At 47.9% G+C, this 17256-nt stretch overlaps 8 protein-coding genes across 8 annotated transcripts; 6 read left to right on the top strand and 2 right to left on the bottom strand.

The window, feature by feature from the left end:
* Positions 1–46: 46 nt before the first annotated feature.
* On the top strand, positions 47–993 carry FIESC28_05996 (uncharacterized protein; the record flags this gene model as incomplete). Its single annotated transcript, XM_031160141.1, has 2 exons — positions 47–62; positions 116–993. 2 exons carry the CDS (start codon positions 47–49, stop codon positions 991–993), a joined length of 894 nt encoding a protein of 297 aa, XP_031015788.1.
* A 222-nt stretch (positions 994–1215) lies between these two features.
* Positions 1216–2241, top strand: FIESC28_05995 (uncharacterized protein; the record flags this gene model as incomplete). Its single annotated transcript, XM_031160140.1, has 1 exon — positions 1216–2241. The coding sequence occupies one exon, from the start codon at positions 1216–1218 to the stop codon at positions 2239–2241; it is 1026 nt and encodes a 341-aa protein (XP_031015787.1).
* A 400-nt stretch (positions 2242–2641) lies between these two features.
* On the top strand, positions 2642–4870 carry FIESC28_05994 (uncharacterized protein; the record flags this gene model as incomplete). The annotated part of the gene is made up of 1 exon (XM_031160139.1): positions 2642–4870. The coding sequence occupies one exon, from the start codon at positions 2642–2644 to the stop codon at positions 4868–4870; it is 2229 nt and encodes a 742-aa protein (XP_031015786.1).
* Positions 4871–5115: 245 nt separating this feature from the next.
* Positions 5116–6288, bottom strand: FIESC28_05993 (uncharacterized protein; the record flags this gene model as incomplete). The annotated part of the gene is made up of 1 exon (XM_031160138.1): positions 5116–6288. One exon carries the CDS (start codon positions 6286–6288, stop codon positions 5116–5118), a length of 1173 nt encoding a protein of 390 aa, XP_031015785.1.
* A 1175-nt stretch (positions 6289–7463) lies between these two features.
* Positions 7464–8072, top strand: FIESC28_05992 (uncharacterized protein; the record flags this gene model as incomplete). Its single annotated transcript, XM_031160137.1, has 1 exon — positions 7464–8072. The coding sequence occupies one exon, from the start codon at positions 7464–7466 to the stop codon at positions 8070–8072; it is 609 nt and encodes a 202-aa protein (XP_031015784.1).
* A 122-nt stretch (positions 8073–8194) lies between these two features.
* Positions 8195–9211, bottom strand: FIESC28_05991 (uncharacterized protein; the record flags this gene model as incomplete). The annotated part of the gene is made up of 6 exons (XM_031160136.1): positions 8195–8394; positions 8445–8555; positions 8611–8669; positions 8719–8762; positions 8822–8852; positions 8925–9211. The coding sequence occupies 6 exons, from the start codon at positions 9209–9211 to the stop codon at positions 8195–8197; spliced, it is 732 nt and encodes a 243-aa protein (XP_031015783.1).
* Positions 9212–9901: 690 nt separating this feature from the next.
* FIESC28_05990 (uncharacterized protein) lies at positions 9902–12830 on the top strand (the record flags this gene model as incomplete). The annotated part of the gene is made up of 2 exons (XM_031160135.1): positions 9902–9974; positions 10024–12830. The coding sequence occupies 2 exons, from the start codon at positions 9902–9904 to the stop codon at positions 12828–12830; spliced, it is 2880 nt and encodes a 959-aa protein (XP_031015782.1).
* Positions 12831–14207: 1377 nt separating this feature from the next.
* Positions 14208–15884, top strand: FIESC28_05989 (uncharacterized protein; the record flags this gene model as incomplete). The annotated part of the gene is made up of 3 exons (XM_031160134.1): positions 14208–14492; positions 15071–15652; positions 15819–15884. The coding sequence occupies 3 exons, from the start codon at positions 14208–14210 to the stop codon at positions 15882–15884; spliced, it is 933 nt and encodes a 310-aa protein (XP_031015781.1).
* Between the last annotated feature and the right edge of the window lie 1372 nt (positions 15885–17256).

Raw genomic sequence — 17256 nt, 5'->3', positions numbered from 1 at the left:
AGACTCTTGTGATTATCGAGTACTAGCTTTTGATCTTCACTTCAATATGAGCAGCTCAAACGGTATGAATAGAACCTCAATATAGAGACAACTTATACTAACAGATAGATTATAGGTCGTCCGCCTATTGATGGCTATGTTGACCCCAACTTTCCAAACCCAAACGACAAATGGGATACACCTATCATCATCTATGGCTACACTCCAGCATTCTCCCTCGCCGTATTCGCAGCAGCTTGGTTCGCCCTCTTCATGATAATCCACCTCTTCCAAAACATCAAATATCGCAGCTGGTACTTTATTACCTTTCCAATCGGTCTCCTCTTCGAAATCGTCGGATACATCGCTCGGTCCCTCTCAGCAAAGAAAGATCCTTATCATCTGCTGTACTTTATCCTTAACTACTTCTTCATCGTCACGGCACCTGTGTTCCTTGCTGCAGGCGTGTACACGATTCTTTCAGCACTGATTCCGAGATTGGGACGACGATATTCTCTTGCGCCGCCTAAGTTTATCCTTTGGTTCTTTATTACTTCTGATGTTATTGCTACGGTTGTTCAGGTTACGGGTGCTGCTCTTATTGGAGTGAGACAGTCGAACCGTCAAGATCCTACTGTTGCGAATAACATTCTTCTCGGAGGTTTGGCCTATCAGGTCTTTGCTATGACTATCTTCGTTATCCTCTCAGCAACATTCCTCTTCCGCGCTCGAAGAGAGGTTAGTGGTCGTGGAAAGAAACTCAGTATCTTCTGTGTCGCTTTTGCAGTGGCTACTATCATGGTTTATCTGCGAACCATCTTTCGTCTTGCAGAAACTGCTGAGGGTCTTGGAGGAAAGTTGTACTCGAACGAGATTTACTTTGCTTGTCTTGAGTTTGCTCCTATTGCATTGGCTGTTATGCTCTTTGCTATTTGGCATCCTGGACGATGTGTAGGTAAGAAGGTTAGAGTCAAGGATTTGGAAAAGGAACAGGCTCGAGTCCAGAATTTTTAAGAATGATACCCTAGTAATTAGCTTAATATTTGTTATAGTCGACAATGAAATGTTGATTTGGAATATTCGTTCTTGATTCAGTGTCTTGTTAGTGGCTGAATAGCTGCTGAATTAGGCTTCAAGCTCCACCAAAGCTTACAGCTCAGCTTAACCACCACAACCTCCAAGCTCCCCAGCTTAACTTCTCTCATCAACAACTTCAACTCCCAAAAAGGCCACATCATGCCTCCTCTACCACCATCAGCAAACCCTCTCCCCCGACTGGTAACATACTACCAAACCCATCATGACTCCTCAGGCAACCTCATCTCTCCTCTGCCCCTCATCACACAACCAAATATCGCCATCACTCACGTCATTGTCGCCGCCATCCACATAAACGATGACCCTGAAAAGATAACGCTGAACGATTATCACCCGTCTCACGCTATCTTCCAGACCATGTGGGCAGAGCTACGTATTCTACAAGCTTCGGGCGTTAAGGTTATGGGCATGTTGGGCGGTGCTTGTAAGGGCAGCTATGCCAAGTTGGATGCTGATCAGGACCAGTTTGATCGGTATTATGGTCCTGTGAGGGATATGATTCGAGAGAGGGCACTCGATGGGTTGGATCTGGATGTTGAGGAAGAAATGTCCCTGGGAGGAATCGTGCGTTTGATCGATCGTCTACGCAGCGACTTTGGTCCAAGTTTCATCATCACCCTCGCACCCGTTGCAATGTCTCTTCTCGACTTCACCAAGAACCTCAGCGGTTTCGACTACGAAGCTCTAGAAGTTATGCGCGGTCGCGACATCGCCTGGTACAACACCCAATTCTACTGCGGCTGGGGCGACTGCAGCAATCCCCTAATGTACGATCTCATGGTCCAGAAGGGCTGGCCGCCAGAGAAGATCGTCATCGGACTCGTCACCAATCCTGAGAATGGACACGGTTACGTGCCGTTTAATCCTCTCAACATGGTGCTTACGACGTTGCGGGGACGGTATGGGAAATTTGGTGGTGTGATGGGTTGGGAGTATTTTAACAGCTTGCCTGGTGGAAAGGAGAGGCCTTGGGAGTGGGCGAGGGAGATGACCAAGTTGTTGAGAGGGCATATTCTCTCGGATCCAGTGCCGACACAACAAGCGCCGGCTGTTACAGAACAACCTACAAAGAAGATCCGAGATGTCGATCCAGATACACCAGGCGGAAAGGATGTACCGGTGCCGAAGCAGTTCGACTACTACACGGATGGCTCGGATGCATAGACAGAATGGCCATCAGTATGGTAATTCCATGACTGGCTACCACTCGACGTTTACGCAAAGATTCAGGCGCGGCAAGGGTGTTTAGAAGGAGATATTCTGTTACCATGACGAGAAATAGATAGATACGTCTCGCAAAGAGGCCTGCCCAGATGAGGCCTTAGGCTCTTCTATACAATTAAGCTTTTACTTCCAAAACTATGAAAGAGTATTTTTAGTTATTTCGATGCCATATTGGATATCGTGAGATACTTGTCTTCAACAGTTAGGCTATCAACGTTTTAGCTCGAACGCCAGACCCCTGTCACCTCATGCGGCGTATCTCGCTCTCATCTTCAGCTAACCCTCTCATCATCAACAACCCAGCTCAAATGCCTCGTTCATATCACGACTTTTTACCGCCATGAAGCTAAGTCTCGGGCTCAGTAACCGACTACTGGTACTCACTCGAGTTCAGTCGTCTCACCTTGTAGCTAGTGCTACCATTGTTGCTCTCGTTATCAACTTTCAACGTATCAATCGTCTTATTACTGCGGCATCGCAAAGGTTTTCAACAGTGATTTGCAGCGTCTTCCAAGGACTGTTCGGCTTCACTTATATTGATACAATCTCAAACAAACAAATCCGTCTCATTCGCCTCCCCGACTCAAGCTCAAGCTCATCCCCAAATATCACTCTTCATACCTTCTACCTAGACCAATGCCCACCATATCTCGCCCTCTCGTATACTTGGGGTCCCGCTGTGAAGAATACATCCTTCTCGCCTAACAAGAGATATACAATAACGCTCGATGGCAAGTCATTTACTGTCCAGCCAAATCTCTACGATGCACTCTCTCAACTATGCCTCTCAAGACCAGGCCACTACCACTGGGTCGACGGCATCTGCATCAACCAACAAGACCTAACAGAGCGTTCTGCCCAAGTAGCTATAATGGATCACATCTACAACGGCGCATTTGAGACAGTAGTATGGCTTGGAACCGCTACGGACAAGACAAATAGATCTGTTGAGATCGTGCAGGAAATCGCTAAAGGCGCGGAGGCAAAGATCATCGAATGGGGAAAGACCCAATCATACGGCGATGTCTTCATCGCTTATGATCCAGAAATGTTGAAGAGGAACGGTCTTCCTGGTCTTACGGCGGATGACTGGGTGGCGCTTGGGGATATCTACACAAGAGCTTGGTTCGGTCGAACGTGGATGATTCAAGAGGTCGCACTCTCCCGAGCTGCAACTGTTCTCATCGGGCATCATGAGATTCCTTGGGATGCAGTTGGCGATACAGCAGGCTTAATCAACATGTCTGGTGCTCTCGTCGGTTTATTCTCTGTTGGCTCAGACTTACAACCTATCCCTCTGATACAATCCATCATCCATGCTTCAGACCTCCACGTCACCCGGCAATGGAGCCAAGACAAAGAAAGTCGTTACAAAGACCTCTTAAGAAACATCGACTACTCAGTGGGCATACAAGATGATCACCCTAAAAGGCTGTTACTTGAACTACTGCTGAGTAGCATCGGTTTCAGAGCGACTGTTCCTCGAGATCGGGTATACTCCCTAATCGGCATTGTCAATCACATGAACCAAGCCAAAGGACGACCTCGCTTGGATCTCAATATTGACTATGAATCTTTCGACGACGTTGTTCTCACTCAACTCGGCATCAGTTTTCTCGAAGATACTAAAGCTCTTCATCTCCTCTCCCTCGCTGGTATCGCCAGCCGAGCTAAACCGTCCAACCTACCAACATGGATACCCTCGTTCGACCTTGTTCATGCCCCTGTCTTAGGTCCTAGCTATACAACACTCCCACAATTCGATGCTTCAGCTAGTGCTGAGGCAGTTTTCACCATCGACAGAGACCTATATCGTCTCAACGTCAAGGCCGTGAGCCCTCATCTTGGTTCCATAGAGGAACTCGGCGAGCTATGGTCTGATGTTTGTCAAGGCAACTTCAACAACACTATGAAGATGCTGCTTCACTGTGGTAAAACATACATACCTACGGGCCAGCCCGTCGTTGAAGCCTTCTGGCGCACTCTCATCATGGATAGCGATCAATCCCAACGTCCTGCGCCATCACATCTTGCTGAATCCTTCTCTAAGTGGATACTTCTCATCACTATCAAGGCATTGATCGCACGTCAGTCTAGGAGCCCATCCATATATGACCAATTCGATGCCTTGGAGCCCTTATGGACACTCGCCAATACTCGGGATTCTACTAATACTCTGCCCAAAACGAGTGACATGATACCATTATTATTTGAGTTGGGCTTACGACATGACCCGGCCGTCCGAGTCAATACCGAATCAGAGAACCAGGATAAGTTCACTCCCTGGGAGAAAGCATCTGCTCATTTTGAAGCACTATTACGCATAAGCATCGTTGCAAATAGACGCCTCGTAAGGACTGTCAGAGGTTACCTGTGTCTAGTTCCCCTTCACGCCGAAGTTGGAGACAGAATCATGATCGTTTCAGGCTGTGCTACTCCTTTGGTATTGCGAAGAAAGGGTCCATCTGACAGTTGCTTTCAAGTGGTTGGCGACGCGTACGTCCATGGTGCCATGTTTGGGGAGCACATCACAGGTGACTTCACATGGAGAGATATTCATCTGATTTGAGTTGAGTTTGTTCCGTCATTGCTAGTAAATATCTGTACAGAAAGCCGATCAACTAACGAATAACATAGTCTGACTCGTCATAAAATAAAGCGAACCATTGAAATACATGTCGAAAGCAAAGACAATGCCACATCGGACACCAAATATTACATCCCCTTTTCGTCCATAATGAACCGCATTACCCTTCATAAGACATACAACATACCATCGTCGAACCATGTCGTTCATATGCACCACCTCTGCCCTTAGAAGCATGCCATCCAGGGGCTGCACTGGGCCTCAACGTTGTAGCTGTTGTAGCGAGGGTAGGTGCCCTTCATAGCAGCCAGGATAGGGCTGAAAAACTGTGTGTCGAACCTCTTGGTGTCGCAGGAAACGCATGGCCCGCTCAGGAAGTTGTCGTAGCTTGTGTTGTAACTGAGATAGCCAACGGTGTTCTGATGAGCAACATCAATAGCCTGGAGGCTGAAGGCTTCTGGCATGACGACCCAGTGATCTGAAGTTGCGTTGCGCTTTCCGGGCACAATGGGATTCTGGTTGAACAGAGTGCTGTTCATGCCAAGATCGCTGAGAGACTTGATCAATAGAAGGGTCAAGTGGGAGTCAGAATCGATCTGGATTCCAGCGCAATCGATGTTGATGGTGTATCCGTCTCCCTTGACAGGTTGAGCAACACATTTGCCAGTCTGTCGATCCCAGGAGAACTTCTCAATGAAGGCTTGCCAGGTGTTGGGCCAGTTGATGAAACGAGGACTGACAAGAGCATTCACAAACAGCTTGCCAGCATTGGGGTCGGCAGGAGGTGGTGGCTCATTGCCGCCAGTAGGGCTAGGGGTTGCAGGAGCAGTTGAGATGAAAGTGGTGGCAGGAGGAGCGGGTTTTGTCTGCAAAGTTGAGGTAGGAGAGCTCATGTCGCTTGGACGAGGAGGAGCTTGTTTGTCGCGGTTGCAGACAAAGGCAGACAGGCAAACAGCATCGTCGGTGACTGTCTTGTTGAGAGCAGCACTGACAGGACGGCCACGGTAGGCAAAACAGTTGAGCTCTTGACCACCCTCTTTGGTGGTGACGGCGGATCCGGCAGGCATGCCATCGGCAACGGCAGGGTTGATGTAGGCTGTCCAAACGACACCGTTGGAGAGTTTGACGGTGGTTCCCTTGGGGTTCCAGGGATATTGTCCACCTGCATACGGAACTTCAACAGACAAGTCAGGGGCAGCAGGGAATGAGGAAGCATCCTCAGGCCACTTGATGTCTTTGTACCAGTTTACCTGGCGGGAAGTAGACCACTTGGGATGGGCCTTGTTGTCTCCAATGCCACAATCAGCAAGGATGAGATCTTCGTTGGGATGACGAATCTTGGATTGGGCTTGGGCAATTGCCAGCAGGGCGCCGACGGCCGCCGACTTGACAGAGACCATGTTGATGAGGTAGTGAATTGTGTGCAATTGAGGTGAGTGTCAGATGTGTAGCAGAGCTGATAGTCGATTGCGACAAAGGGGTTGGGATTTGTGAGTGTTAGGTGAAGCTGGTGATGGGAGGTGTGAGGAGAAGAAGAGAAGATGGACAAGATGAGATGGAAGAAAAGTTATTAAGTCTTCAGCATCTGCTGTGAGGCAGCCAGCAGACCGAGTGCCTTCCCTCTTTATTGTGATTACCTCATTCTAGATGTTTCGTTGGGGACCTCTGACGCAGTTGAACGATGTTTGGGAAGGAGCTTGTGCGCAATGCAGCGAAAGATTGACTTGGAGGGCAGGAGCAGACATGGAAATGATGCCATCAGCTGCCTGAACATGACACAGCTTATTATCAAGCACCCCAACACGCGTCATTCCGAAATCGTTTGGAATCAAGTGACGTAAAAGAGGTTGATGCGCAGAAGGAAGGAAGGAAGGGGTGCAGTATAAGGTTTGACATGCAGCCCACGATGCCTTCACTTTTGCCGAGGGCAGTTGTCAATGAGTGAGGAATCAGTATAGCGATTGGATAGAATTGCATACCCACATTCTTCCATGACATGATAGTAGTGATGATTGCATCGACCAGTTGCTTGAACTTGGTGTTGATGTTGTAGACGCTCAAAAGGATATCAAGCTCTGTATATGCCGTATTCCCATGTTACTGTCGCCACTTCTATTGCAGCTGACCAAAGATCTCCTCTTGGTAATGAGATCAGTATAGTTATCTCTGATTCATAAAACCTTTTGGGAAAGCTCTCATTCCAATAAGCCATTATTCTTTCGGTATCTAACAGTTACAGGGCGTCACCTATAACACTTCAAGAAATCCACATGAGAAGCATCACAAAATCTCGTCAACTCTTTCCAGCGAAAAGTAATAAGACGAAATAAAGGCTATTGAGAGTTCTTGCATGTCGACAATCTATCAACGCCATGAACAAACCGATCCAGATCCGTACCTATAGAAGAGAATATTAAACGTCCCATGCTGGTTACCCTAAAGCTTCACTGAGAAACGCTTGTATCGCTATGTCAGCAGCTCCACCCAGGTTTGGCAGAATATCAACAATGACCTCTCCATTTCCACCACACTGATGCTGCCCTAGATTTTCATGTTTGATCGCCTCAATCCCAGCATGCGCCGCAACCTAGTAGCCTTCAATTGGCGTCCCAGCCTAAGAGCTCGCGCTCCTCCACGCCTGTTCAGCTCAAACATCCGCGCCGAGTCAACCCAAGCTTCCCGCATCGACCGCATTACCTCAAAGCTCCCCAAACGTTTACAAAAATACACCAGCGGTTTGCGCAACGCACCAGTCTCGCACATAGTCTCCTTTCTTATTCTGCACGAAATCACAGCCATCGTACCGGTTTTAGGACTATTCGGACTCTTTCATTACACGAATTATGTACCTGTCGACTACGTAACGGGTCACTTTGGAAGCTATGTCGAAGATGGAGTTGGTCGATTCGAGAGATACTTCAAACGCAAGGGCTGGTTTGGGTTCGGGCAGAATGAAGAGCACACAACATCGAGCACTACGACACACCCCGATTCTAAATCCGAGAATGCAGTTGAGCGCTGGCATAGTGGAGATGGACGTTACAAGGTCCTTGTGGAGGTTGCTCTAGCATATGCGATAACAAAGGCTCTACTGCCAGTCCGAATTATCGGTAGTGTCTGGGCTACGCCATGGTTTGCCGGAGTGCTCATGAGAGCCAAAGGGGTATTCACGCGCAAGGCTTAGTCAATGAGACCATCAAGGTTGAGAAGATTTTGTCTTTGATTTTGTTATACCCGAGATGAAGTCATCCCACTTATATGTGCTTTTTCAATTCCGTCATTCAGGGCGTCATATCAATGACAGATTTAAGCCTTCTCGTAGACCCAGTTGAACTGGGCGGACTTCCAGGAGACAACCTCACCCTCCTTGAACCAGAGAGCAATCTCCTTCTGGGCGTTCTCGACGGAGTCGGAACCGTGGCAGACGTTGCGGCCGACGTCGATGGCGTAGTCACCACGGATGGTACCGGGAGAAGAGGCAAGGGGGTTGGTGGCACCGAGGATGGCTGGAACCATGGTTAGCAATTGTATAATCGTTGGGAGCGGTCAAACATACAACGGCCAGTCTTAACGGCGTCACGGCCCTCCCAGACCATGGCGCAGATGGGGCCAGAGTTCATGTACTCAATGAGACCAGCGAAGAAAGGCTTGCCAGCGAGATCAGCGTCTGCGGGTATGTCAGTATCAATTGATGCTTTATGTGGTTGTTTTCGGTGACGAACAGTGCTTCTCGAGGTGCTCCTTGCCGGGGGTCATGAGCTTGATGGCAGCAAGCTTGAAGCTATCCAAAGTTAATTCCTGTAATGACGTTGATCGAAGTATAAGCTTACCCTCGGTTCTCGAAACGAGAGATGATGGGGCCAACGAGTCCACGCTGTAAGATGTATGTTAGATTTGTTCGTATCAATGATATCAACGCCAAGGTCTGTTTACCTGGACACCGTCGGGCTTGATGGCAATGAAGCTATAGCAATGTCAGCAAAAGTTCAACATGGAGGGGCATCGACCGTGATAGCTCGATGGCGGGGTAGCTTACGTCTGCTCGGAGGAGGACATTTTGGCGATGTTCTTGTCTGGTATGACTTGAGATGAAGAAACAGAAGAGGAAGTAGAGATAGAAGGGCAGACGGGGACTGGAGGGGAAAGGCTTGAAGAAGGCGGTGAAAAGAGGATATAAAGGGCGAAAAGGGCGAAGAGCAGTGCAAAAAATGGCGGGGCAAGATTTTCCGCTGTTCTCCGTCTGTTTTGCTTGCTGTTTTCGTTGCTGTTGCCGCTGCCACTCACGGCGGGGTCTTTTCGCTGGCGGGGCTCCTCAGCAGCCATGATGAGCTGGCGTTGAGGGGTCTTGGTAGGTGCGAGATCTGGGGAATTCACACGGACACGTGACTGATAAATTGGTTGAAGTTGACACTTGTAAGAGCTGTCAACAGTCAAGGGGTACTTTTGAAGAAAGGAGTAGAGACAAAAAGGGGATCTCTACATATACTGAAACATTAATAGAGTTCAGCCATAGTTGTGTCAGCTTAAGTGAGAAACAGACAGTCGGGACAATACTCACAGGGCTGAAGACGCAAACAAGATACAGTAATAATACTTATAAGCTTCTGATCAGCAGTGTACAGTGCAGTCAATGGCAAAGAAAACAACCTCCAAAATGTAAGAACTCAATAAGAGCTGGTTCGCTATCAGGTCTAGTCTTCTACCGAAGCTTGCCCCGCCATCTTGGTACCCGCTCCCCTGCGTCTCACACCAGTCCCAATCCGGATTGGAGTTTCACAGGGGGAGCTAAGGGACAGCTTGACTTCGACATCATCAAAGCTGAGGTTATCCCCAGCACAAACCACAATAACAACCGAGACTTCTGCTAGTCAGAAGATTTAGAGGTGGATATAGATCAAGAGACTATATCTTTCTGCGAATGTTTGTTTGATATACCAACTACGTTTACGATCTCTTTATTCAACCTTTAATTGCGGTCTGTTTCTTGACCGTCTCAACATCATGAGGTCAAATATGGCGTCGTCCTTTCGCTGGACGGCGCTGTTGTTGCTGCTAGGCACTCTTGCCTGCCTTTTCCAATCAGCCGGTAAGTTCTGGAACTGAACATTGACCAATTTGCGACTCACAATCTCTAGTTGCTGTCAAGGAGAACGATTTCAAGAAATGCAACCAATCTGGCTTCTGTAAACGAAACCGCGCCTATGCCGACAGCGCCCTTGCCCAAGGATCAAACTGGAAGACACCATACGAGATCACCGCCGATTCGGTATCCTTCGAGAATGGAAAGCTGGAAGCTATGGTGGTCAAGACCATCAACTCCAACGGAGACACCGTTCGCCTCCCCCTTACGATCTCATTCCTCATGTCTGGTTCCGCCCGAGTCACGATGGACGAGGAGAAGCGACGAAACAAGGATATTGTGCTACGAGACGACAGTCCTGTTCGCAAAGAACGTTACAACGAGGCTGATAAATGGGTTCTTGTTGCTGGTCTGGATCTCGACAAGGACGCGCAACTTGCACACCAAGACAAGAGTCAAGTCAACATCAAGTTCGGACTTGAGGGCAACCATGAAGCTGTCATCAAGTTCTCACCTTTCGAGATCGACTTCCGACGCGATGGCAACTCACACGTCAAGTTCAACGAGCGTGGTTGGTTGAACATGGAACACTGGCGACCCAAGATCGAGAACAAGGAAGGTGAGGAAGCCGCCGAGGATGAGAGCACATGGTGGGACGAGTCCTTTGGTGGAAACACCGACTCCAAGCCTCGTGGACCTGAAAGTGTGGCTATGGACATTACTTTCCATGGATACGAGCATGTGTTTGGTATTCCCGAACACACTGGTCCTCTGTCCTTGAAGCAGACCCGTGGTGGAGATGGCAACTACGCTGAACCTTACCGCATGTACAACGCCGATGTGTTCGAATACATCCTTGACAGCCCAATGACCCTCTACGGTGCTATTCCTTTCATGCAAGCTCACCGCAAGGGTTCGTCTGTTGGTGTTTTCTGGCTCAACGTTGCCGAGACTTGGGTCGACATCACCAAGGAGAAGAACCAGGCAAACCCTCTGAGCCTTGGTGTTGGTAGCAAGACGAACACACATACTCATTGGATTTCCGAGAGTGGTCTCCTCGATGTTTTCGTGCTCCTCGGTCCCACTCCTTCTGATCTCACTAGGACCTATGGAGAGTTGACCGGCTACACTGCTATGCCCCAAGAGTTTGCCATTGGTTACCACCAGTGCCGATGGAACTACATCTCCAGCGACGACGTTAGAAACGTTGATCGCAACATGGACAAGCACAAGATCCCATACGACGTTATCTGGCTGGATCTCGAGTATACCGATGACCGCAAGTACTTCACCTGGGAGCCTCACTCCTTCCCTGACCCTATCGACATGGGTGAACATCTGGATGCTCATGGTCGCCAACTTGTCGTCCTTCTTGACCCCCATATCAAGAAGACTGATAACTACGTTGCCTCACAGGAAATGCTTGCCCAAGACCTTGCTACTCACGACAAGGACCAGAAACCGTACGAGGGATGGTGCTGGCCTGGAGCCTCCAACTGGATCGACTGCTTTAACCCCAAGGCTATTGAGTGGTGGAAGACTATGCTCAAGTTTGACAAGTTCAAGGGTACCATGCACAACACTTGGATGTGGAACGACATGAGTGAGCCTTCAGTTTTCAACGGACCCGAGGTGACCATGCCCAAGGACAACATCCACCACGGAGGATGGGAACACCGTGATGTTCACAACCTGAACGGTCTCACTTTCCAAAACGCCACTTTCCAGGCCCTCCTTCACCGTGAAAAGGGGGAGCTTCGACGACCTTTCATCCTGACACGAGCCTTCTACGCGGGTTCGCAAAAGCTTGGTGCTATGTGGACAGGTGACAACCAGGCTGACTGGGGACATCTGGCCGCGTCTATCCCTATGACCCTGAACCAGGGTATCTCTGGGTTCCCCTTCGCTGGTGCTGATGTTGGAGGCTTCTTTGGCAACCCTGAGAAGGATCTCCTCGTCCGTTGGTACCAGACTGGTATTTGGTACCCCTTCTTCCGAGCTCATGCCCATCTCGACGCCCGACGTCGTGAGCCTTACCTTTTGGGTGAGCCTTATACCCAGATCTCGACTGCCGCTATCAGACTCCGATACACTCTGCTGCCTGCTTGGTACACCGCTTTCCACACCGCGTCCCAAGATGGAAGCCCTATCATCCGCCCTATGTTCTGGACGCATCCCTCTGAAGAAGCTGGCTTTGTTCTTGAAGACCAGTTCTTTGTTGGCGAGACTGGTCTTCTTGTGAAGCCAATCACAGAACAGGGCAAGGAGTCGACCGACATTTGGATCCCTGATAACGAGGTTTACTACGACTACTTTACCTACGACGTTCAGAAGACAAGCAAGGGTAAGTACCTCACAGTCAGCGCGCCGCTCGAGAAGGTCCCTGTTCTCCTTCAAGGTGGACATATCATCCCCCGACGTGATATTCCCCGACGATCAAGTGCTCTTATGCGATTTGACGACTACACACTCGTTGTCTCCGTCTCCAAGGATGGTAACGCCTCAGGCGAGCTTTACATTGATGACGGTGATACATTTGAGTACGAGCAAGATCAATACATCCACCGCAAGTTCACCTTCAGCGGCAACACATTGACTTCTATCGATACTGTGGGACGCGACACCAAGTCAATTAAGGCTGGCCCATGGCTCAAGGATATGGAAACCGTCTACGTTGACAAGGTCATTATCGTCGGCGCACCCAAGACCTGGAACCAGAAGGAAGCCACAGTTTCGTCCGAAGGAAAAACATGGACCGTCAAGATCCAATACCACGAAGCCAAGGGCAGCCGTGCGGCCTTTGCGGTTGTGGGCCGCGTTGGAGCCAAAATCGGTGATGACTGGAGCATTAAGCTTGCTTAGATGGTAGTTTGATTAGAGGTGGGGAGAAAGCTAAGAATAGACACAATTTTTGGACAGTGATTCAACGGTCGACGGCAGCACCCGCGTGAAGAGTCGTGAACACCATGATGCTACTAATCAGGCAAGTATCGACATTGATGGCGCGTACGGAAATATGGATACATCGGATTAATCGCGGTGTAATAATTGTAGATACAGGGTTAAAAATAAGCATGATTAGAGATGAAATGGGATGCCTCTGAAATCGGTCGATCGCGATGGTATGTCTGTGCTGTGCAGTTGGAAGACTTCACACTTCATAATGGGATTGTTTCTTCATGTCTTGACGCACCATGCCTTAACCTTAGTCCACACAATGATAAGAGACGAAAACATCAGTTCAGTTCATAGCACTTTAGACTAGACTGTGCTTTATATATTTATACTATAATGCCTAAAAGTCAGCGTTCCTAGTTACTCGCATTGCGCTGTTCGTTCGGCAAATATCGTCTATGCAAAAAGCTCCACTGAATGCACAAGCATTGATCTGATGCAAAGGATTTGCTCGCTTCGAGATTCGGTAAATGATTTGTGATACTTTGAATGGACCAATGTAACCTCCGTGATGAGATTAAGCTTCTTAGCATACAAGTTTAATGTCCGCGTAAGGCCACGAATAAGATGATGTGAAGATGAGTAGGTATTAAAGCTTGAATTGTGAAAGTTGTTGCACACTTTATGTAGCTTCTACAATTGGAAGATCTTTCTGAGATAGTTTGGCCTGGTCCAAAGGCGATCCAGCAGGTTCTCATTGTTACACCCATTCAATACATCATCCTTCTTTTCATACAGCCGCCAGGGTACTAGAAGAATTAACTGCTGCAGATATAAGAGATGAGAAATCTATATGTTAACTTATACTAACACTTAAGCTACTTTATTTCGATGTCCTAAGCCTTGGGATATTCTTCTATTACCTACCTGACAGTCTATTGCTGATGGCTATTGTTTCCTTCGAACCAATTTCCAGACTCTACATAACCTATATTATCTCCATTTAAGTAAAGTCTTCAAGAATGGCACCAGTAGGATAGCTTTTTAGATAATATCCTTCTAGTTCATGAAATACATACCAGTGTTGAATAAAGTACTCAAGATGCCATCGACAACACATAACAAAGCCTCCTTTCAACTCTCTTGTGTAAGTTACATACAAACTGCTTTCAACGAAGCTTATCATTTACCTCAATTGCCTCAAGTTCTTGACACACTATAAATTACATTCCACCCCTCCTTCAAGCCATTCGACTATATCTCGACTCGCTCAAACTTGCCAGCTTCGTACGAGACAACAACTTCTTCCCGATTCTCACGGGGCATCTTTCTGAGCCGTGCAAAATGGGTTCTTTACCAGCAGATATGGATACATCATCTGACCCCTCAAACTTTCGCTTTGAGTGTCCGCAGGTTGACAATTCAGAATATGTCGAGGCCTACGAAACAGGAGGATTGCACCCGGTCCATCTCGGCGATCGTTACGACAACGATCGATATCGCATAGTCCACAAGATTGGTTTTGGAGATAACTCAGTCATATGGCTTGCTCGAGATTCTGTCCTCTCTAGCTGGGTAGCTCTCAAAATCGTGAGAGCTGACCAATCCTACAAGATTGAGAGAGACATGGTCGGTTGTCATAATATGCTTTTTCGATTCAACGACCCTCACTTCATTACTTACAAACGCTACTTCCACATTGACGGTCCTAACGGTCGTCATCTTTGTCTTGTTCTTCCTTTCTGTGGCCCGAATCTGGATTCCATGGATAGATTACATCCTCGATGGGCTCGGTGCTACTCTATTCGGGTAGCCTCTCTACTCAGTATTTTGCATCGCCACAACATCTGTCATGGAAGTATTAGGCCAAGAAACATTCTAATTCAAAGTAACAATCTGGATCATCTTGACGACGACGGTATCTATCGTCTTTTAAGCAAGCCCGTGATCGATCGAGTGAGGACTATCGATGGAAGCATCCCAGGCCCGTTATATTGTCGGTTCTATTGACTTCCTGTCAAGCAGAGAAAGAACCATATATCCGGACCTTCGTATCATCGGCTTTGAAGAAACATTTTCCCCTTTCTATATACCAATGTGTATGGATCAGCCTGGGTTCCTCCCTCCCGAGGTTGCCATCGGAAGACGTTCCACCCCAGCAAGTGATATTTGGGCGTTGGGTGTCACAATCTTGAACCTCCGATCAGGTCGCATACCATCACGAAGACGGCCACGGTGGTCCATCGGATATGATTAACATGATTGAAAAGTACCTCGGAGAAATACCAGAGTCTTGGTTAGAGCCGCCGCTATATGACGAGTACGACGGCCGACCGACGTGGAACATGGGACACAGTTGGCAAAGGGCGACACCCGATACTTGCTCGAGTCGCTCACTGAAGCAATGGATCAGCTACATTCAGGACAAGCCGAAAGATCTAGACGATAATGAAAACTCTCCAGACGTTGTATCCTATGAGGACGACACACACGTTCAGAGCGGCGACTGGCTAGAAAGCGACATTGCTGCCGTCGTCAATGTAGTAGACCCCGTCTACGGCTGGGATCACCACAAGGAGGAGAGACCCTATCCAGAACACCACAGCGACTGGTTTTGGAAACCATCTGCAATCAAGATCAACGGCGAGCCCCTTCACAAGACGGAGGACCCGGATGCAATGATGGCATTGTTTCCAAAGATTTCAGCCCGGGAAGTCGATCTTCTTTATGATCTGGTCACCAGAACCTTCAAGTATGAACCTGCGGAGCGTATTAGTGCCTACGATATGGTACGTCACCCCTGGTTTAGGTTGCGGATTGTGTAGAATACGTGGTACAGAAATACGAAGACTGTTCTATGTAAGTTATATTCCACAACCCGATCTCCGATCTGTAATGGCAATAAAAGAACACATTGTTTTATTGTTCCCCTATCTATATGCACTTCACTACTAGATTGAACTGTCACTGGGACCTTACTTTGGATACTGGACAGGAGTAGGATTGTCTTTTGGCGGTTAGGACACCAAATAGAGGCCTCAGAGCCGATCTAAATTGATTTGAGATACCCAAACTGTTCTGTCTTTTGTTCTTCGTGACCTAATTCTCCAATGTCCAAGCAGCCCTAGAACAACTGATACTAGGGCAGATAAATGTCAACCTCCCAGCATCGTCCTTATCAGCATGTGGGTTGGACATGGTGGAACAGGGAGGATGCCAGTGTCTTAGAAAACCAGCGGTGCGGGCGTTTAGAAAAAGTCCAATGGGATTGGTCCCAGCTAAACCAAACCCCCCTGAGCTTGAGCATTGATCACTTTTTTCCCATGTGGTTCAGAGATGGAGAATGGATGGATCTTTGCTTTCCTGTGTGAGGCTGTTACAGTACAGCTATATCCGCGGATTTCTTGAAAAGGTTTCCATATAAAATATCTTGGCTTGTTAGATGTCACCCTGTAGTTCGGCAAAGCGGAGGTGACATGCTCTGTCTAAAAGTCTGGGCAAAGGATTCAGGTGACATTTAAGGGTCTTTTTTGGTTTCACGATGCTCGAAACTGTGCTACTCTGGATGTTTACTGTGGAAGTGTTTGAGTGCCCCCCACGCTGCAAGCCAAGGGAACACAGTCGATGAAGAAAGACGGGACGGTGCTTTTAGAACAGCCATTAATTTGGTGTGTGTGGTAAGGAATGCAGGGGGACACCCTTTAGTAGAAAAAGCTTCCAATCGAAGGTCAACAAGAATTTCTCTCAACGGGTGACGACGGATAAAAAAAAGGTTTTTGTAGGGTATTTTGCCGCCACCAAGTTATGATGGAGTGATGATCGTCACCATGATGGCTGCCACCTTTGCATGAAGAAATACGAGGTTGATGATCAAGACTCGATCAGTCTTCTAAGATCGAATCAATTACCTCTACTAACCATCTACAGCACTGTAAAAAGTGCTGGATTGCCTCTTGAGTGGATATTCAAACTCACTTCGGCCGTTTTCTTGGCTGTGACGTCAGCTTGGTTATTCCCTGCGATTAGCTCCCTAGTACCTACTACGTAGTACTAAAAACCCCTGGCAGATTTCATATTCAATGCGCCCGTTTGGTGTCTCGGGTTCCATTTAGCGAGAGTGCGTCAGATCGACGGATTCACCTGCAGATTGGAAGAAATGTGTCCCTGATTTTACAAGCATGTTTTCTTGCTGGATAAATGCAATGATATGTTGTCATGATATGATCTACATCAGCTTAACCAAAAGTGTTTTACTTCACATGCTCTGGATTGTGATGAGTTGAATAGAGGTTCCCATCAATTCCTTTTTTACAGTGCTCTTGGGGCGTGCTTTTTCCCTATTTCCATTCTATCGGCGGCATCCTCGGGCTTTCCCATTTGGGGTTTCCATCGA

The sequence above is a fragment of the Fusarium coffeatum genome (assembly GCF_003316985.1).
Source record: "Fusarium coffeatum strain FIESC_28 chromosome Unknown BRIP53273_contig_130, whole genome shotgun sequence".
Lineage (NCBI taxonomy): Eukaryota > Fungi > Ascomycota > Sordariomycetes > Hypocreales > Nectriaceae > Fusarium > Fusarium coffeatum.
The sequence above is the reverse complement of the archived record's forward strand: the minus strand, read 5'-3'. Positions and strand labels throughout refer to the sequence as shown.